Source organism: Denticeps clupeoides, unplaced genomic scaffold (genome assembly GCF_900700375.1).
Source record: "Denticeps clupeoides unplaced genomic scaffold, fDenClu1.1, whole genome shotgun sequence".
In the NCBI taxonomy this organism is placed as follows: Eukaryota; Metazoa; Chordata; class Actinopteri; order Clupeiformes; family Denticipitidae; genus Denticeps; species Denticeps clupeoides.
Genome location: NW_021629784.1, coordinates 1,355,565 through 1,376,333, shown reverse-complemented (window position 1 = coordinate 1,376,333; position 20,769 = coordinate 1,355,565). Strand labels below are relative to the sequence as shown.

Below are 20,769 nucleotides of genomic sequence, written 5' to 3'. Positions count from 1 at the left end.
CAGTTGCAGAGTCACCCATCACATTTTCATCATTCTTTATTTTCATTTTCATTATTCTTTCAAAAATACCTTCTTAAGGGACCACATATTTGCCAAATTACCCAAGAACTTGGCAACTAACTTACATTACAGGCCAAAAGTTTAGACACACCTTCGCATTCAAATTGTTTTCTTTTTTTTATGACCATTTACATTGGTAGATTCTCACTGAAGGCATCAAAACTATGAATGAACACATGTGGAGTTATGTACTTAACATAAAAAAGGTGAAATAACTGAAAACATGTTTTATATTCTAGTTTCTTCTAAATAGCCGCCATTTGCTCTGATTACTGCTTTGCACACTCTTGGCATTCTCTTGATGAGCTTCAAGAGGTCGTCACCTGAAATGGTTGGCCCCTTTGCCTTCACTCTGTGGTCCAGCTCACCCCAAACCATCTGGATTGGGTTCAGGTCCAGTGACTGTGGAGGTCAGGTCTCCACTTTTTGTTAAGTACATAACTCCACATGTGTTCATTCATAGTTTTGATGCCTTCAGTGAGAATCTACCAATGTAAATGGTCATGAAAATAAAGAAAACACATTGAATGAGAAGGTGCGTCCAAACTTTTGGCCTGTACTGTATGTTAGCTCAGAATAGATCAAAATGACAGACTAGGTCAGAGAAGAACAGTGAGTGTCTACATCCATCTATGTGTCTAAGGATTTATATGGCGCAACATATCTCTATTACATTTCTATTACATCAGCATTTGCACATTACAACAGCAGCATTTGTACATTAATTACTATGCACCTTAATTACTAATTCCATTGGTTGTTAGCACTGTCAGTCTTCTTTGTTGCCTACATGTTTTGTTTGATGTTAATCTTGTTACTCCTGTGCTGCCTGTGTCCCCTGTTTGCACTGTCACACGTGCACGTTATGTAACATTGTTTAAATGCTCCATGTAGCACCAGGTTCCGGAGAAACATTGTTTTGTTTCACCATGTACTGGCTTACATGTATGTAGCTGAGATGACAACAAAGCTCAGATTGAACTTGAACTTGAGGTGGAGGCTGGTAGTGAGGGTTTGGGGATCTCATCAACCATGCAATACCAAATGTTGACCTGAAAGCACCTTGAAAGCACATAAATCGCTGCAATAAGTCATTGTACCTATTGGGTCGTTTTCCCAGCCATTTTTTAAGAAATGTGGGTGGCTGAAGCCAGTAGATTAAAATGTACATGCATTCTGATACAGATCCAGAAAGTGTATGACTGGGCTTTGAATGTTGACTTTGAGGGTTAATTTTGATCCTTCACACTCTCAGAGATTGTTGAACGTGTGGCTTTGGGTCAGTGGCCGTACTTGCGCCCAATGCTGTGCTCCCAGAGTCACAGCGAGGAGCTGGGCCTTCTAATGCAGCGCTGCTGGTCTGAGGACATCAATGAGAGACCCGACTTCCACCAGATCAAAGTACTTCTGCACAAGAACAACAGGTCCAGTTTAAGTCCATCAACATTTGTCAAAACACAAGTAATCATTTACAGAATCAGAATGATTTCAGAACATAAAGCATGAAAAATGTATTAAAATTGCTGTGTGCAGAGGTTATGGCTCCAACATTCTGGATAACCTGCTCTCGCGCATGGAGCAGTATGCCAATAACCTGGAGGAGCTTGTGGAGGAGCGCACACAGGCCTATCACGAGGAGAAGCGCAAAGCTGAAGCCCTGCTGTACCAGATCCTGCCCCAGTGAGTTTCCTCTTCATCCTCTGACTGGATTTCATTATGGCTTTGTGTTGACTTCATTAAAATGATCTGTCTGTCCATCAATATATATATATATAAATATTGTATAAAGTAACTTCATTTTTTTTTTCTTTGAAACCAATGTTTATGTTATATTTTTCCCATTTTGAATGAGAATGTTGACAGATCCTCTGTCATGACTACTTTGAGTAACTGTCTCCTTTTCAGCTCTGTGGCAGAGCAGCTGAAGAGGGGAGAGACGGTTCAGGCTGAGGCCTTTGACTCGGTCACCATCTACTTCAGTGACATCGTCGGCTTCACTGCCCTGTCTGCGGAGAGCACCCCCATGCAGGTCAGGGTCTGGCAAGTCGCATCACTGAGACATTTCGGAGGATTTAATGGTTAGCTTGTAGGTGGTTATTCCATGACTGGAACGTGGGTCTGAAGTACAGAGGGCAGGTCAACGGCTGGAGAGAATTCTCGCAAGATCATGATCAGACTGAAATGCCTTCAAAGAAGCTTTTTAGGAAGATTAAACAATGTATATCACAGTCTGACTGCCCGACAGCCTGGTGCTAAAGACAGTGTGAGCCGATATGTTTCCCATTCCTAACCGAATTTATCGTGTTAAAGAAAGGACACTGATAAAAATATTGCTCTTGGCAGCCACAGCACATGACTGCTTCGAACCCCAATGGACATTTAAATGATCTTGTATCTCGTAATGATCAAGGTTTCAGCAAATCTGTTCACTGCCATCATGTGGCAGATCTCCATCGCGATCCCAGAGGAATGGCTTCATTGCAGCTTTTCTGTGTGACTCTTTTATTTCCTCCAGGTGGTGACATTTCTGAACGACCTCTACACGTGTTTTGATGCCATCATCGACAACTTTGACGTTTACAAGGTGAGGGAGTTGCAGCATGAAAGCTTTTTAACCCCAAGTGCACCGCCTCGGTCGCAGTGAGATTGTATGTGGTAGTAGCCTAGTGGGTAACACACTCGCCTATGAACCAGAAGACCCGGGTTCAAATCCCACTTACTACCACTGTGTCCCTGAGCAAGACACTTAACCCTAAGTTGCTCCAGGGGGGGACTGTCCCTGTAACTACTGATTGTAAGTCGCTCTGGATAAGGGCGTCTGATAAATGCTGTAAATGTAAATGTATGTGTGCCTTGTGTGTGTCGCCCCCAGGTGGAGACTATCGGTGATGCGTACATGGTGGTGTCTGGGCTTCCGGTGCCCAATGGGAAGCTGCACGCCCGTGAAATCGCACGCATGTCTCTGGCCCTGCTGGCCGCTGTGTACTCCTTCAGAATACGTCATCGGCCCAACCAGCAGCTGCTGCTGCGTATCGGCATTCACACCGGTGAGGTCGACAGACCAGCACTCTAAAGGTCAAGGGGGGTCAATCACATGATGTTAAGGGCTTTTATGTGTCATGTGAACTTAGGCCCTGTGTGCGCTGGAGTTGTTGGACTCAAGATGCCGAGGTATTGTTTGTTTGGAGACACAGTCAACACAGCCTCTCGCATGGAATCCAACGGAGAAGGTGAACGTCCAGTGTCTGGTGCACCGGCATAACGTCTCTCTACATTTCAGCTACGGTTGATTGTCACTGATCTCTTCTCTCCCGTCTCAGCTTTAAAAATCCATGTGTCCGAGGCGACGTGTGCCGTTCTGGAGGAGTTCAACTGCTTCCAGCTGGAGCTCAGGGGAGATGTGGAGATGAAGGGCAAAGGCAGAATGCGAACCTACTGGCTTCTGGGAGAGAGCACCTCCAACCCTGCCTAAGACCAGCACAGCAAGATGAAGAGATGAATCTATGAAGAGAACCTCAGATGTTCAGTAAACAATTATGGCCACTAAACAAGAATATACATGAGCAGCAATTCCTAGGGGGTAGGTGTCCTTCAAACATTACACAACAGACTGATGAAGACAAGGAAGAATCCAGAAGATGGATTTCATGGCTCTGTCTCATCTTGTGTCCATCCACGTGATTGATGCCTTTCCTTCAAACTGTACTGTGTTCTCAAAGGATGTGGGGACACGTAAATCTTTGTCCAGCCAAATGGTGGACTTGGTTTAGCCCATCTGACCCAAATGCAACTTGGGACAAAAACATTCATCCAGAGGACTGGAGATATAATTGTCTTTATAGCTGACAATCTATGTGAAAATAGTGTAAAGCGTTGACCTCTGGGAGTTATGAGTGTTCTTTTGTGGTGTGTTGTTGTCCAATCACAGGCACTGGACAACCGTCAGTGTTTTCTTTAGGTATTAAATGGGAGGGGAGTTAAGTGGTACCCCCTCATAATTTATGTATGCAATGGTGATCTATGTGATTTATAATGTGCATACGAAACATTCATTTTATTGAAGTGCTTGCTTGACTTTGATCCGACCTTTAAAGCCTTTCCTGTCATTAAAGTATCTTCCGCATTCCTCTAAAGACACGTGCAGAAACAAAAGGAAACCGTTTGAAAATGTAAGCCTTCTGAGGGCGAGGTGCCAAGGGGAAATGACAATAAATCTGTATGTGCTAAAAACGTAGCACCAGAGAGCATTTCCTTTTCTTTATTTTGCCAGCAGTAATCTTAAGCACCGGGAAAGATGGGTTCCTGGGGAACGTCATCCAGGGCAACATGACATTGTAATCTACACCATTACCAGTTAACCTTCAGTAACACGTCCTATCCACCATCAGCTTTAATATTAGGACATCAATACTTTTATTGTGAGTGCTCTATGGTACCTACTTTGGTGTTGACCACTGTGTCTTTCTGTCGCATTAATTATATTGCATAAATCATAACTTTAATAGTGCTCCCCTGGACGCCCACGTCCTTCCCTTCCGTCCAGTAATGTGGATGATGGGCGCCACCTCCTGTTTGGGCGAGGTTCTGCACAGCACAGGTCAGATCGATCTGAAGCCTGGTCAACAGGATAAATACATGTTTACCTAGTTATTTCTTAGCCCATCTTAACGGAATTATTAAATACCTAGGGTTATTCGTACGAGTGTAAAGTTAAAGGACTTCATGAACTCGATTGCCAAGGTGCTGGTGAGAAGACACTTTCCGCTGAACCCCACAATTCGTCCTTCGCCATATAATTTAATTTGAAAAGTTAATTTTCTTTTTACTGTCACGTGTAAGGGGATGTTGGGTGTCGAACTGTATTCTGTTAAAGTGATGGTGTTTACATTTGGCGTCATGGGGCACAGTAAAACTATCACCAAATAATAAAAAAGCAGTAATCTGTTTGCAATCACACTCTGCCTGAACACGTACGCCTGGTGTTTGCTTATTTATAGCACAGGAAAGGGCTTCAGGGCTTTTCCAATAAAAATGAAATCGAAATGAGCTGATTTCTGGGCTCCGGTCGTAAAAAAATACAAAGCAATAAAAAGAAAATGCCAAAAACGGACAGAATTGAGATCATATTTACAACCGCATATAACATACAGACCATAAACAATGTGGTGCGCGCAAGTTGGCAATAAACCACGAGCCAGCGTTCATTCTGGAATGAATGGGGCGTACTGTAGACATGCATCGGGGTGTAATAACAGGACGTTTCGCGTAGACGCGACTCCGCCAGCGTCACCGCATTTGGACGGCGACGTAGTAATCGCTTGGTCGCGATTTAAGTCGCTCACAAAACAGCGGCGCGTTGGCTCGGACGAAGCCGCATCCGGATGGCGCGGCGGCAACAGTTCCTGCTCCCGGACGTGATTTAGTTCACGGGACGTTGAGGCTTTTGCAGCGCGGGTGCAAGAGCAAACCGGCCCAGCGCAACAATGGCTCTTACCAATTAGCTTCGCTTCTTTTTGTTGGTCGCCGGCTTTTATTGCGCCAGCGGCGCCCGTCTCGCCTGCTATTGGCCGAGGGCGACGTCAATCAACACGGAAGCCTCTGATTTGTATAAATGAGTCACGTGGGCGCGCCTCCCCTCCGCCGAAGCGAGCCCTTCCGGTAGGCCGCCGTGACTCGCGGAAGTTGAACGGTTGTAGTCGGACTCTGGCGAAAACACCGGAGTTGGTCGCGGCGGCGGCGGCGAGAGCGAGTTGTAAACACGCCGTGGGCGCCGGAGCTTCCTCGCCCGGCGCGCCAGCAACCCCACAAGCAGCCGAGACACTGACAGGCGCCCCCAAGAGCCCCGCCGCCACCCCCGAGGTCCGCCGCGGTCGGGCGAAAACGAGGCGGGAGGCGATGGAGCCCTCTCCGGCAAAGGGGAAGCCGCAGGGTCGCCTGGTGGTGTCCACGACCCTGGACGCCAAAGACGAGCTGGAGGAGGTAGGGCTCCGCCGCCGGGTGGGAGGAACGTGGAGAAAGTGAACAGTCGTGTAATTTCCCGGCCAGGGGCTCCGCGAGTGGCTGCTCCTGCGTGGAATGTAATAACAACTTTATAATGAAGTCGCTATGTCTCCATTACGTTTTATTGTTGTGCAGCTGTCATGCGGAGCACAACTATTTACATCTCCGATCCTGAGCCTTCTGGTGTAATGGTATAATTCTGGTGCACATCTGGTATAATGCAGTACGTACCGTGTCTAAAATGCAACGGTCTGCTTTTTAAACCGCCTTTATTTATTTTAATTCTTATTAGACGTAGGATGTACATTAACAGACGTTGTATGTAAATGTGGGTGAATCTGCCAAATTGGCTGTTTTGCATCTGTTCTCCACGGGCCAACATTCACATTTCAGATTCAAGATTGGTTTGTTGTCAGTACAACAGTATACACAGTACACTGTGTATTGAAATAGTGTTTCATACAGACCATTCCATAGTGCTAACATTAAAGAAAAATGTATATACACACTGAACTAAACTAATTTAACAAAAATAAAACTTAAATACTGTACATAATTTCTCTATAGGAGAAAAGTAGAAGTATTCTGTATGATAAATAGGTTGAACAGGACATAACTGGACATCATGTAGGATGCTGGTAAGTGGAGAAGTTGGATATTTAAAACAGGACACACAAGACAAACATGTGCAAGATGTGCAAAAATCAGGTGCATAAGGCTGGAAGTGTGTTGTTGTTGAGTTTAACAGTGTTCTGGGGATGCTAATGCATATAGAAGAATTGCACTAAATAATACCAAAAAGAAACCCTAAACAATGTGAAACATAAACAGGAATCAGTAGTAGTTATGTATTTGTTAGTGTTTATACAGTGTTAATAACGCTGATTGCTGGTTAGACTGAAGTGGCCCCATAATCAGAAGGTTGTCAGTTCGAATCCTGATCACTGATGTCCCCTTGGTCGAAGCACCGTCCCCACCCACTGCTCCACCGGGTGCCTGTCATGGCTGCCCACTGCTCACCAAGGGTGATGGTTAAAAGCAGAGGACCTATTTCGTGGCGTCACCGTGTGCTGTGCTGCAGTGTTTCACAATGACAATCAGTTCACTTTCTTCTTCTGCGAGTAGGTGAAATATGCCTGTAACTTATCAGTGGTGTTTGTGTTTCAGCGTTTGGAGAGATGTGCCGGGATTGTTTCTTCCATCAGTAACGGCCTGTCAGAGCGCGAAGCCAACGACGCCCTCACTGCCCACGTGAGTCTTTTGCACCCTAAGAATGAACTTTGAATGCTCCCAGTTACCTCATGATATGAACTGTAAATATAAAACGTGGATATTTAACGTCTGACTTGCTTGGTGTCGGCACGGCGATAAAGGAAATAACGTTTTTTTTTTGTTTTTTTTTTTTGTAGGTGTGTAAGGGTCCACAGCAGCATGAGGAAGTGTGTCTGGGTTTGTTTACTATCCTGCTCACAGAGCCACCGCAGGCGCAGCGAGTAAGATATCCTACACACACACACGCACACACAACAATGCAGAGGTTCATATTACATATAAAGCAAACACCTTTTTGCACAAATTACTAATTTTGACCACATATTAACTTAAGTTTTTTCTTTTGTAATAAAGATAATTTTCCAGAAAATAATGAGCATCTTCTGATGGTTCATGAAGTCAGATTATTCGTTGTTTGCAGCTGATTGTACTTTTTGTCGCACGTCTCCAGTGTTACAGAGACCTGACGCTGGTCAACCGGGACGGGATGAATGTGGTCCTGATGAAAATAAACCAGATCCTCATGGAGAAGTTCCTCAAGCTCCAGGATGTGTGTCGCACACAGGTTGGGTTCCATGTCTGCCCGAGGCTGGGTTTCCTCGTGCAGTTGTGTTGGTAATTGTGAGTTAACTGGTGTAACTGAACTCCATGTTTGCAGTTGGTGTGGTTGGTGAGGGAGCTGGTGAAGAGTGGAGTCATCGGAGTGGACGGGGTCCTCATGACTCTGATGAAACAGATCGCTGGTCAGTTTTCACCCATCGCATTTGGCTTCAAAGTCAGTGTGTGTGTGTGTGTGTGTGTGTGTGTGTGCACCATGGTTGGCTAATCTACGCATGTGTGTGTGTCGCAGGAGGAGACATTTCATCTAAGAACCTGTGGCTGGCTGAGAATGTGCTAGAAATCCTGGTTGAACAGAGGTAGGTGGTGAATTTTAAAATACAATATTCATAAATGGCATCCTTTGAAGTCATCTGATGTAACTGGAGTTAGTGTTTTTTTCCTCTGACTGCAACTAAAAATAAGGTTTGGTCACCATCTGCTCTGTAATGGATATAAGCAGTATTGTAGAAAGGGAAATCTATTCTGGTTTAGAATTTCAAGCAAAGCTTTATTTTGTGCACACGCCTTTCTCTAACGTTTTCAGTCCAAAGTTGTGATAAAAAAGCAGTGCGCTGAACCCAACATGAATTGGTTTTATGAGAAGCATTTTGTGTAAATACTTAATTTTGTTTCAGCTCAGCCATGTGTCTACGGTCAAATGCTGGCTGAGATTAAAATCAAATAAATAGATTTTGTGTATATGCTTCCTGCAGAAAGGTTGCGAGCGTGTACGTGTGGCGTGTTTAGTGGCAGGGGTGAAAACTGGCAATATTGGAATCATCATTATAAAACTGCACCTCTGCTCAATAGGAAGATTTTGATTGAATACCCCAATGCTTTTGTAAAAGAAAAAAAAAACTAAAAAATGTGATATCCGGATATAGGTGCCGTTTCTACTCACGCAGTTTGAACGGAACCCTCAGCTCCACGTTTCAGAAACATTGTGAGCTGCTCACCCTGTCTGATCTGGGATGCTTTAAACAGACTGATGTTGAACTGATGTGAACGTTGATAATAAAACCATTCTGATCTGTTGGCAGCGGTTTGCCAAAAGCAAGTGGAAATTAGACGTAGACACGTCATGTAACCATAGATCTTGAAAATCTCGTTTCACGAGAGTCCGCACAATGTGGGTGAAGACGTGTAGTGAATGGCGGCGGTGTGAGGTTATACATGCCCCCCCACCCCCAAATGGCTTGTACTTTGTGGTTTTAAATTCCTCACAGGAGGCCTTTTGGTGTGTATGGCTATATAACAAAAAAGTGCGGTAAATATTAATAGTTTTAGTAATACTACTGAGTTTATTGCTGTTTATCCTTGCTGGTCATCATTTGTAATATAATTTGTTCTCTTCATTACTATAAATGTGTCATTTCAGCTTTTTTAGTGTTTGTGTTGAAATGTCTGCAGAGAGTGGGTGCTGAAGAGTGCGTTGCTGGTGGCCATGTCGGTGTACACGTACCTGCGGCTCATCGTGGACCACGGCACGCCCAACCTGCTGCCGCTGAGGCAGAAAGAGGTGGACTTCTGCATCGGACTGCTGCGAGAGCGGGTGAGAGGGCAGAGGGACTCGGGTCAATTCTTCAAATAAACCAAACATTCTATTCTGCGTTTATGTTATAGTTTTAATGAACCATTAATGAAAGTTACTGAATGAATAATCATTTATCCACGCAATAGCTCTTATAAGTGTAGTAATTGTGTGTGTGTGTGTGTGTGTGTGTGTGTGTGTGTGTAGTTTATGGATTGCTTCATCATCGGGAGGGACCTGGTGCGCCTGCTGCAGAACGTGGCTCGGATCCCTGAGCTGGAGCAGCTGTGGAGAGACCTGCTGCACAACCCACAGACCCTCAGCCCCCAGTTCACTGGTGAGTGGTGTATATGTGTGTGTGTGTGTGTGTGTGTGTGTGTGTGTGTGTGTGTGTGTTTTTGCGCCCTGTGTAAATGGCTATTGTGAATGAGAGATGGCGAGAGAGACAGTCATGTGTTTGTGAGCGGCTGGGAAGAGATAGTAGTTACTTGTGTGTGACTGATAGCAGCTGATAGCGAAGAGAGCAAGTGTGTGTGTGTGTGTGTGTGTGTGTGTGTGTGTGTGTGTGTGTGTGTCTGCATCCCTGTGCACCCGCCCATGTGCACACTTGTCTCTGCATAACTTTGTTAGACGGACCACTCTGATCTTGCCTCTGTCCGTCTCTGTAGGTTTGTTACAGCTGTTGACCTCACGCACTTCACGTAAATTTCTGGCCTGTCGTCTCACGCCGGACATGGAGACCAAGCTGCTCTTCATGACCTCCCGGGTAAATTCAGACGGGCTGATCTGCAGCCTGTTCAAATATTATATCCAGATGAGATGTTTATTGATGAGAAGATTTTCTGCTAAAATTGCCCAAAACCCCAGACCTGATGACTGAACTCATCCTTTTGGCTTGTTGATACTCCATCTCTCTTCCTACTGTGGTGCTTGTCTTTTTCAGGTCGAAAACCCCATAGTGTGAGGAGATTTTTTTACGGATTCCGCTCAATAACATTCTATTTATAAATTGTAAACGGCATTATGAATCTCAAAAGTACAAAACCAGAAATTTTCCGTGTTCAATTAGATTTCCATGGTTAACTCACAATTCCCATGCAGTCAAAATGTCACTTTAAAATTTTCCAATTTTTTTCAAGGATAATTAAACCCAATTTTCATGGACCATTCATGGTGCATTTCATTTCATGTTGTACTTGGTTAAGATAATGGATATATCCTAACAACATCTTTATGCCCTTACTGAGCCTCCGTCCCCTCCTCAGGTGAGATTCGGCCAGCAGAAACGCTACCAGGACTGGTTCCAGAGACAGTACCTGTCCACGGCAGAGAGCCAGTCCCTGCGCTGCGACCTCATTCGCTACATCTGTGGGGTGGTTCATCCCTCCAATGAGGTTCTGAGCTCAGACATCCTGCCACGCTGGGCCATCATTGGTTGGCTGCTCACCACCTGCACGGTACGTCCCACCACGCGTAGTTATGCTGTAACGACAAATTCCATTCCATTAGAACATCAGATTACATGGATGCAAATACCCCAATGTGTTCTTATCAAACAAACTGTACCCAGAGCAATATATTGGGGCAGTGGTAGCCTGGCGGGCAAGGAAACGGACCCGTAATCGGAAGGTTGCCGGTTCGAATCGCCAAGGTGCCAATCAGGTGCCACTGTGTGCTGTGCTGTGCTGCAGTGACAATCACTTCACTTTCAAGTTTGTGTTTTTACTTGCTTCCTGGCACATACATACACTTCCTAACAAGTCTTGACTGTTTTTTTTTTTTTTTTTTATATGGAATATATCTACACTGTAGAAAAATATTGAGGTTATATTTACATATAAGGAGTTCACATGCTGGTTGCTTTTCTTTCACCCATGTTAACAAGCATCACATAAAACCAGGTTTGATGATGACTGTACTGTGTAGAGCAGCCATGAAAGAAACAAGAGGCAACTCTGACAAAAAAAAACCAAGACATTTATTAGATTCTAATAATAGTCACCGTATGTCCAGAAGAAGACGTTGGAGGTTTTGTTTCTGGGTCAAAATTCAAATCATCTTGCAGCAGTCTAGTTGGTGGTCATGTAAGCAAAGTCACTGTTGGGATGTTGATCTTTCAGTTTACCCGTCGTTTACTTGCGTTTCTCTCTCCAGTCCAACGTTGCTGCCTCCAATGCTAAACTTGCGCTCTTTTACGACTGGCTGTTCTTCAACCCGGAGAAAGACAGCATTATGAATATTGGTAAGAGAAGAACCGGACTAACATCTGTTTTGAATTTGCATTCATGATCCTTTTTTTCTTATGTGTGCTTTGGGATTGTCCATCTCACTACTTGTTTCTTCAGAGCCAGCCATCTTGGTGATGCACCACTCTATGAAGCCCCATCCTGCCATCACGGCCACGTTGCTCGACTTCATGTGCCGGGTGAGGGTTGCTCTTGTCGCCTGTTCCGGAATCCTGGCTGCCGATTTTGACCACTGTCTCGTGACTCTTCTGTCGTAGATCATACCCCATTTCTACCCTCCTCTGGAGGTTCAGGTGCGACAGGGTGTATTCAACTCGCTCAACTTCATAATGGAGAAGAGGGTGCTGGCGTGAGTGTCTTTCACACCTAGACTGACTCTGTGAACACTAAAGTCTCTATATGTGTAACACGTTATTTATTACTATTATTATTATTATTATGCTGGACACTGTACATTTGAGGTTCTGCTTAAGAAGCTTGTTTTTAAAGCCCTATAATAGACGTTGCACATTGATCATTGCTTTTTGTTGGGTTGTTGTTTCTGTCACCTTAATGAACTCTTTAATTATATTTTTATAAAGGAAGTTTAAAATGGGGGGTCGCCTGTGGCGATCATTGACTGCTCTCGCTAGTCGTACTTCCTCATTATGGACCGTGAACCTGTGCTTGTCAATACTTTATTGGCATAACCTGTGTTGCCAGATAAGTGATTGTTTCTGTGCACTCACAGAAACGTTAGCAGTTAGTTAGTAGTCAACATACTTGATTGAGTCCTGAACTCCGAAATACCTTTTCTCAACAAGCAATTATTCCCTAAATATCAAATTCGTACACTGAGCGCACTTCTTTTTTTTTTTTTTTTTTAATCCAGTTTCTCTGTTTGCTACAACATTCTGATTGCTGAATCCTAAACTCCATAAACATGAACCTCAATATGTCTGAGTCCGTTTTCTACACATAATGCATGATGACAATGTTCTTCCCCCTCACGCTCTCTCCCCAGTCACCTTGCTCCTCTGTTTGATAACCCCAAGCTGGACAGGGAGCTGCGCTCCATGCTGAGAGAACGTTTCCCAGAGTTCTGCAGCTCCCCATCACACCCTACCGAAGGTGCGTGTTTCATGTGATCCGTGTGGTTAACCTGTATTGTAGTGGTACTGTTTCGTTGTGAAGTATTTCTCGTGGGCGTCTCGTGTTTCACCAGTGAAAATGGAGGAGTCCGTTCCTCTAGAGATGGACAATCACGTGCTGGACAAGGAAGACGGTTGCTATGACAACACAGATGCCACGTTCAGTGATGATGAAGAGGAGGTTAACAATAAGGGTGAGTGTCGAGTGGAGTCGTTTATAAATGAGTCATTATGTCACTGTGTAAATTTACCCAATAATTTACTACTGCATGGAGACTGGAACCATCCACAGCAGGTTCCCGGTGAAACGGAACACTTAGTGACTTACTGTTGGCATGAAACAATATTGCTCAGTGTGGAAGAAAATATCTGGACACACCTCATGTTTTTTTCCACTTGTACCATAAATTCAAAATAAATTGAAGGACATTTTAGAGGAGATTATTCTTTTTTGTTTTGCCATTCTTTCATCATTTTACTAGGGTTACATAGATTCCATAGTTTCAATATCATATGACAGTGCTACAAATGGCAAAATTAATTAATAATTAGAACATTTAACCTACAATTAAATGAGAATTCTCTCTTACCAGCTCTGCTGGAAAACTATCCATGAATGGTAGTGCCATGTTTGAAAAGACACAGTTTCAGACCAAACCAGTTGTCTGTACAAGATCAGGCTGGATCAGGGGCAGTGGTGTCCTAGCGGTTAAGGAAGTGGCCCTGTAATCAGAAGGTTGTCGTTTCGAATCCCGATCCGCCAAGGTGCCACTGAGGTGCCACTGAGCAAAAGCACCGTCCCCACACACTGCTCCCCGGGCGCCTGTCATGGCTGCCCACTGCTCACTCAGGGTGATGGGTTAAATGCAGAGGGCAAATTTCACTGTGTGCATCGTGTGCTGTGCTGCTGTGTATCACATGTGACAATCACTTCACTTTATTTATTACTTTATTATGGATCAGTGTTCTTTCCGTCCTTATTTCGATGGGATTGAAGTAATTATTGATTAACCCAATTGAAATTTATTTACATTAAAAAAATCCTTATGTATGACTATTTTAATATCTTGTTTTTGCACTTTTAGCACTCCAAAGGCTATTACAAATGCATGCTGTATTAAACAGGGCATTTATATAATGAAAAACAATTACCACTCTTTATTTATCAGCCTAAAATGGGAAATTTAAATGTTTATTTATTCCATGCAAGATAAGGCAGTTAAATGACATTTCTAGGTGTCAATTAACTGTTATGTCAGATTTTAAAACTTGATTTAAGATGGAAAAATATTTTGTGCTTCAAGGCAAAAAGAGGGAATTTAGGTTCCACCCGATCAAAGAGACGTACATTGATGAGCCTGCTGACATCATGCCTTACATAGACCAGTTGGACGAGACGTTAAAGGAGAAAGTGTTACAGCTGCAGAAACTCAGGTGAGCTGTTTTTACATCCAAAACGACTTCAGATGGACTTCCGGTCAGTTCTTCACTTGTTCTTTTTCCTCTCGTCTCAGCGACACAGAGACCCAGTGTGAGGTGATGCAGGAGATTGTGGACCTGATCTTAGAGGTGAGCGTTCAGCCTCATGCTAAATAAACAAGGTTGAAGTGTTCTGGTGATGTGTGAAATGATCTGTTCAACAGAACATTAGCGTCTAATAATCATGTTAACTCTTACCCTATTGCAGTGAGTGAGCATGTGTCACACTGGAAAACAGCCTTGTACAAAGCATTTTAATTGGGCTGCTTGTCTGTGGAAATGAGGGTCTTTATCAGAGAGCAGCAGGCTGTGTGTGTGTGTGTGTGTGTGTGTGTGTGTGTGTGTGTGTGTGTGTGTGTGTGTGTGTGTGTGTGTGTGTGTGTGTGTGTGATGTAAACCCAGTCTTCCATAGGAATGAATTCAATTGGATTGTAATAAATCTCCACATGTGGCAGCAGCCAGTAGATCTGTGTCTAATGGGCTGTTACAGTTTTATTACACTTGAATGTCCGCTTTTTTACTCCGCTTCCCCATCTGCCTCTGTCCCTCAGGAGGACTTTGACTCGGAGCAGATGTCCGCACTCGCCTCCTGTCTGGCTGAACTGTTCAAGAGCCACTTCAGGGGAGACGTCCTCCCTGAGGAGATCACTGAAGAGTGAGTGTGCGCCGTGTGTTCTTGATGTGCAGAATATATGAAAGGTCTTTTTTTTTTTTTTTTTTTTTTTATAAACCTAAATTTGTCATTAAACTGCTGCACATCACACTTTTAATGGGGAAAGATTTACATTTATTGTCGGTTTTTAGAATCATTTTTAGAACAATTTTTTTTAATCCAGGACCATCTGTAAAAAGGACTGGACAGTCTTATTTTAAATCTTTTTTTTTTTTTTTTTTTTTTTTTATTCTGCTTCAGACTGGCCCTTGAAGACAGCCAGTATTTACATATATATGTGTTGCCGTCTGTGTCCACAGGTCCCTGGAGGAGTCCGTCTGTAAACCAGTGTGCCTGGTCTTCAGGAACCTGTGTCAGATGCAGGAGGACAACAGCGGCTTCTCTGTGCTGCTGGACATGCTGGCAGAGCTTTACCAGAAGCAGCCCAAGATCGGATACCACCTGCTGTACTACCTGAAGGCCAGGTGGGGGCGCTGTGGTTTATCAGCCACAGGAACAGTGCTTTGTAATCTGTGTGGGAACGTTAACATCAGTGTTGCTAAACGACCTTGCAAAGTGCTTTTCCACTTCCAGGTTTCTATTGCATATAACTAATTTGTTAATCATCCATATCAGTGTCCAGTCAGACGCTGAGAGCTGGTCAAGTTTGTCAGGGTTTTTAATTTATGACTTTGATGTGCAAATATATGACCCACTCTTGAAGTTGTGGTTGGACGTTCCCCACTGAGTAAAGTCTCCCAGTTTAAAATATATATATAGTTTAAGCACTGAAGTCATTAAAACCTGGCTGTTAACAATTTGGCCATTTATATAGCTGCAATAGTTGTTTTTTGCAGTGCTATGTAAGTAATAGGGTAGTATCAATGTTATATCAGGCTTTACTGTCGTGTACAACAAATGACAGTAGTAGGTGCATCTCAAGTGGTTAATTAATTCACGGTAAAGTAGACATTTTAATAAAATGTGAGTAGGCTTGCAACCATGTATACAGATTAGCGTGATGTCTGGTCTCTGTGGGATGGTGGTGCATGCAGGGGCTCGTTTTAACAAGGTCCAGCCTCCTCCCTTCCTCCTTCATTGTCCTCGTTTTGCTCGTCCACATGGACAGGAACAGGAGTCATAACCATATCGGGACAACATCCACTACCAAAACAGACAGACACATGTCCCCAATGTGTTAGATTTTATATAAGGCATGGAAGATGTACCCCACCGTGGTTACTGTACAGTTCTTACTGGCGCCAAACCCACAGTGTGAGGTTTACTGTCAGTGGTTTGACTTCTTTTTTTCGTTTTTATATATATGTGTGTGTGTGTGTGTGTGTGTGTGTGTGTGTGTGTGTGTGTGTGTGTGTGGTGTTCAGCAAAGCGGCAGCGGGGAAGATGAGTCTGTACGAGTCGTTTGCTCAGGCGACGGCGCTGGGCGACCTCCACACCTGCCTCATGATGGACATGAAGGCCTGTCAGGAGGACGATGTGCGTCTGCTCTGCTACCTCACTCCATCCATCTACACAGAGGTGAGGAACACCACACCCGTCACGAACGAGTTCACGCCTCCCCATCACGACTTGCGTCATCACCCACACTTTTCACGGCTTTAACCGCAGGCCTCGTTCCTCTCTTCCCCCTTCTAGTTTCCTGATGAGACTCTGCGCAGTGGAGAACTCCTCAACATGATCGTGGCGGTCATCGATTCCACGCAGGTATCTGCTCGAGTGCAGCTGCACCATATTTGTAGGCAGAGAGACGTTTAAAATGGCTGTGATGGGCTTTTTGGATCAGAGGAGCGGCCATACTTGACCTGACATTATAAAACCAGGCCCATGCACAACATCTATCATGGCACTATATATCTCCTCCTGCCGGTCTGCCATATGCTGCAGCCTCTCCACTTCATGCGGAGCTACGTGCTAGACAGGACACGCATGAACTTCACATTTGATTGGAATATTATGTTTAACTCAGGCCAAGTACACAAGAAGAGAGAAGTAGTGTATCATTGTCTAGATGTCATCAGACTACTATTTATTTCATCCTTCTCAATGGGTAGGTGGGTAGTAGCAGCCTAGTGGGTTAGATACTGGCCTGTGAAGATGACTACAAAGCCCCTGGTTCAAACCCCACTTACTACCATTGTGTCCCTGAGTGCTGAGTGTCTCCAGGAGGACTGTCCCTGTCACTACTGTAATTTGATCTGGCAGTAAGTCGATTGGGGCAGCGGTGGCCTAGCGGTTAAGAAAGCGACACCATAATCGGAAGGTTGCCGGTTTGAACCCGCTACTGAGGTGTATACTGTGGACTACAGAAATGTGCCTTGTGACAATCGTGTAAAAAAAGTATCATAATTGGTAGGACTATGAGCCGGAGTTTTTTTCCTTCATCCACCCGGTCAGTCTGTGTAAAGATTCTTTCTTTTCCAATTCTCAGCTCCAGGAGCTGATGTGCCACGTCATGATGGGAAACCTTGTCATGTTTCGTAAAGACTCCGTTCTCAACATCCTTAGTAAGTGACCCTTGTTCAAACCCCCATGGGGTTAGAAATGTCTCAGTGCTTGTGGGATTTAACTTTGTTGCTTCCTCTCTGTCCTGCAGTCCAGTCCCTGGACTGGGAGACGTTTGAACAGTACAGCACGTGGCAGCTCTTCTTGGCCCACAGTATTCCTCTGGAGACCATCATCCCCATCCTGCAGCATCTCAAATACAAGGGTGAGGAACCGCGCGTCATGTTCATTCGTCCCGAAGGTGTTGCACTGTGCTCTCGTGACCTTTCTTTTTCTCCGCAGAGCACCCTGAGGCTCTCTCTTGCTTACTGCTGCAGCTACGCAAGGAGAAGTGAGTAGCGCCTGCGAGGAACGTCTTGGAACGCGGTTTCTAATTACATGACTGTGAAAGGTTTAATTTTCCGTTCTCGCCTTAAGGCCCACAGAGGAGATGGTGAAGATGGTGCTCAGTCGGCCGTGCCACACGGAGGACCAGTTCACCACCAGCATCTTGCGCCACTGGGCGGCCAAACACGACGATCTGCTGGGGGAACACATCAAGGCGCTGCTCATCAAAAACAACAACATGCCCCGAAAGCGACAGAGGTGCCTTTCCCTGGGTCAAATGTCCAAACGTTGTCCTTGTAATGGTGTTTACAGCAAGAAGTGTAATATTCTTTAAAAACTATGAGACATGTTTGACATCCCCAAGTGGTATTAAGGCTGTTCATTCTGCAGTGGTAGCCATTTTGCAGGAAGTAGAGGGGATTATAGATATTAGAAAGACTGGATTTCCACAATTGAAGATATCCTGTGAAAGTGAAGTGATTGTCATTGTGATACACTGCAGCACAGCACACTGTGACACAACAAAATGTGTCCTCTGCTTTTAACCATCACCCTTGGTGAGCAGTGGGCCTTCTGATTACGGGGCTGCTTCCTCAACCGCTAGGCCCCCACTGCCCCTTATGGGGAATAGGCACATGGTTTGACCCGATCAGGGTCTAGATTTGAATTGTACATTTTGCTATAGAGGCCAATAAAGGACAAATGATCAGGATTTTTCATGAAAACCAAGGCTTATTGCTTACATGTTGCTGGTTCTTTTTTAGTCTGCGGAGCTCCAGCAGTAAACTGGCCCAGCTGACCCTGGAACAGATGCTGGAGCACCTGGACAACCTGAGACTCAACCTCACCAACACTAAGAACAACTGTAGGTTTCCACGTGCTTCATTTATTCCTTACTTGAATTGTCATTACAGTTTAGTGTACACATAATATAAATCATTCTGTTCTTCCTTATGGAATCATAGGAAATGTGTGTTATTTAAATTACTAAAATGACTAATATGTTCTATTTAAAATATTAGACCAATGTGTGGAGGGGGTGTTCCTACATTTATTTATCACATGCTTAGTCATACACATACAACACGTAGTGAAAAGTTTACTGATAGTCTTTTCACAGACGGTATAATATTAAATAAGAATGGAAAGCACAGAATCATACAGGAGAAAATATAAACAATAGTTTACAGATATGTAAATGTAAAAATTTTACCATTTGCCTTGACAATTATTAAATAAGTGCAGTGAGCGGTGTGTACCTGTATTTTTCACTGCTGAAATTTAGTTTAGGCGTTGAATATTAGACCATTGTACATACACATTAATTACCATACTTTGTTTATGGGTGTTACAGTCTTCACCCAGACGCCCATCCTCCAGGCCCTGCAGCACGTCCAGGCCAGCTGTGATGAAGCCCACAAGATGAGGTGAGCTCAATCTAAATCAAAGTTACTTCATTACATATCTGCGCTGCTCAGACTATTTATTAGGTACGCCAGAATTTCTGGCCCTAAACCCAGTTACCGGTGTACTGGGGAACTTTTCCTTCTGCGGTTCTCAAAAGCTCACATTCTGGTTAGTCTTAGCTCTTATTGCTCCATGATTTTCGAACTATTACAGATTCAGTGATCTCTTCGCATTGGCTGAGGAGTATGAAGACTCCACCAAACCACCAAAGTCAAGACGCAAGGCTCCAGCGACCTCCCCCCGGTCGCGTAAAGGGGCAGCCCCGCCCGCCAGTAATGAGGAGGAGAGTGCATCCAGCAGTGCCTCGGTAAGGCTTTTTCTGTTCTTTAAGATTATCATATTGGCCCGAATTTAGAAAGATAAAAAACGAGCTGCTTAATCACCAAATACAAAGCTTTTTTTTTTTTTTTTTTTTTTGGTCAGCATGTTATTAGATAAGCGTTGAAAGGCCATTTTTATTTCTCTCCAAATCCAGGAAGAAGAAGACTCCAAACCGAAAGCCCCCAAGAGGAAGAGGAAAGGATCGTCTGCTGTGGGCTCAGACAGTGACTGAGCACCTGCCACCTGAAACCCCGTCCGCTAGCGTGACATCACTGGGGACTGGACCACTGCCCTATGTGCTCCAGCCACGTATGAGACCCTGCCTGGACACGCCCGTCAGAGAGTGGGGAGGACGGACTTTCTTATGGACTCCGACGCTGTTGACTCGAGCCAGAGAGACACGCGGCGCCTCCCCTCTTCTCTGGCCCCACTTTTTCCACTCTTTTCTTCATCCCTCAGCCAGGGAGCGGGCACGACGGCAGGACAGGCTTTGGAGAACCTCCAAACTCCTCTTGGATAAGACTGACAGACGGACTGACGTGGACCAGGACAGACATGGTTAGCAAATGGATCACATGACTGCAAAAGGGAGCCTGCCCTGTCGCCCCGTGTGGACAGCCGGAAGCATTGCAGCACATATTTTGTACTAGTTAGAAAATGTTACTTTCCGAGAAGCAAATGAATTGCAAAGCAGGAATTCCGCGCCCTCAGTGTCACAAGGAGTCCGCAAAATGTAGTGCTTTTTGATTTATTTTTTAATATTGTTAAATGTAAGGAGACAAATCCTACATTTCGAACTTCCAGCCTTACCGTGAAGAAATGTCTCAATACAGGATGGTCATGGACACCAGAAAGACATTTGACACACCCACCCACCCCACTCCTTTATACCTTATACCTAATTGGCTGCCGGTCGTGGAGCCGAGGATTTCGCAGAGGAACACGCTCCTCGTTCGGTGAATTTTTTACCACAGATGTGTGAGCTGCACATGGCTGTAAAGGTGGGACTGTAGAAACGGCGGACGAGACACGTTGACAGACTTTTTAAAAGAAAAGGTTCTTTCTACTGACATATTTTCATAAAAAGATCATAACTATGTCAAATGATGATATTAATAAAAAAAGGGCTAAAAAATAATTTGCAGACTAGCCACGTTTTTA

The 20,769-nt window shown here is 44.4% G+C and overlaps 2 protein-coding genes across 2 annotated transcripts in view; both read left to right on the top strand.

Moving 5' to 3' along the window:
• npr1a (natriuretic peptide receptor 1a) overlaps positions 1-4,933 on the top strand; it is a 44,942-nt gene extending 40,009 nt beyond the window's left edge. The window contains exons 16-22 of the mRNA XM_028966072.1: positions 1,316-1,484; positions 1,594-1,740; positions 1,966-2,089; positions 2,576-2,644; positions 2,933-3,107; positions 3,192-3,290; positions 3,381-4,933. Coding sequence (XP_028821905.1) covers positions 1,316-1,484; positions 1,594-1,740; positions 1,966-2,089; positions 2,576-2,644; positions 2,933-3,107; positions 3,192-3,290; positions 3,381-3,532 — 935 coding nt within the window. The 3' untranslated portion in view covers positions 3,533-4,933. The remainder of the gene's footprint in view (positions 1-1,315; positions 1,485-1,593; positions 1,741-1,965; positions 2,090-2,575; positions 2,645-2,932; positions 3,108-3,191; positions 3,291-3,380) is intronic.
• A 752-nt stretch (positions 4,934-5,685) lies between these two features.
• Positions 5,686-20,746, top strand: ints3 (integrator complex subunit 3). Its single transcript, XM_028966073.1, has 29 exons — positions 5,686-6,039; positions 7,228-7,311; positions 7,470-7,553; positions 7,784-7,897; positions 7,991-8,075; positions 8,183-8,249; positions 9,343-9,484; positions 9,671-9,800; positions 10,132-10,229; positions 10,729-10,920; positions 11,618-11,705; positions 11,809-11,888; positions 11,967-12,058; positions 12,713-12,819; positions 12,914-13,033; positions 14,144-14,273; positions 14,354-14,408; positions 14,870-14,973; positions 15,291-15,455; positions 16,356-16,509; positions 16,627-16,695; positions 17,420-17,495; positions 17,585-17,698; positions 17,776-17,824; positions 17,911-18,078; positions 18,585-18,685; positions 19,175-19,247; positions 19,441-19,594; positions 19,763-20,746. Exons 1-29 carry the CDS (start codon positions 5,956-5,958, stop codon positions 19,838-19,840), a joined length of 3,057 nt encoding a protein of 1,018 aa, XP_028821906.1. The 5' UTR covers positions 5,686-5,955; the 3' UTR covers positions 19,841-20,746.
• Positions 20,747-20,769: the final 23 nt, after the last annotated feature.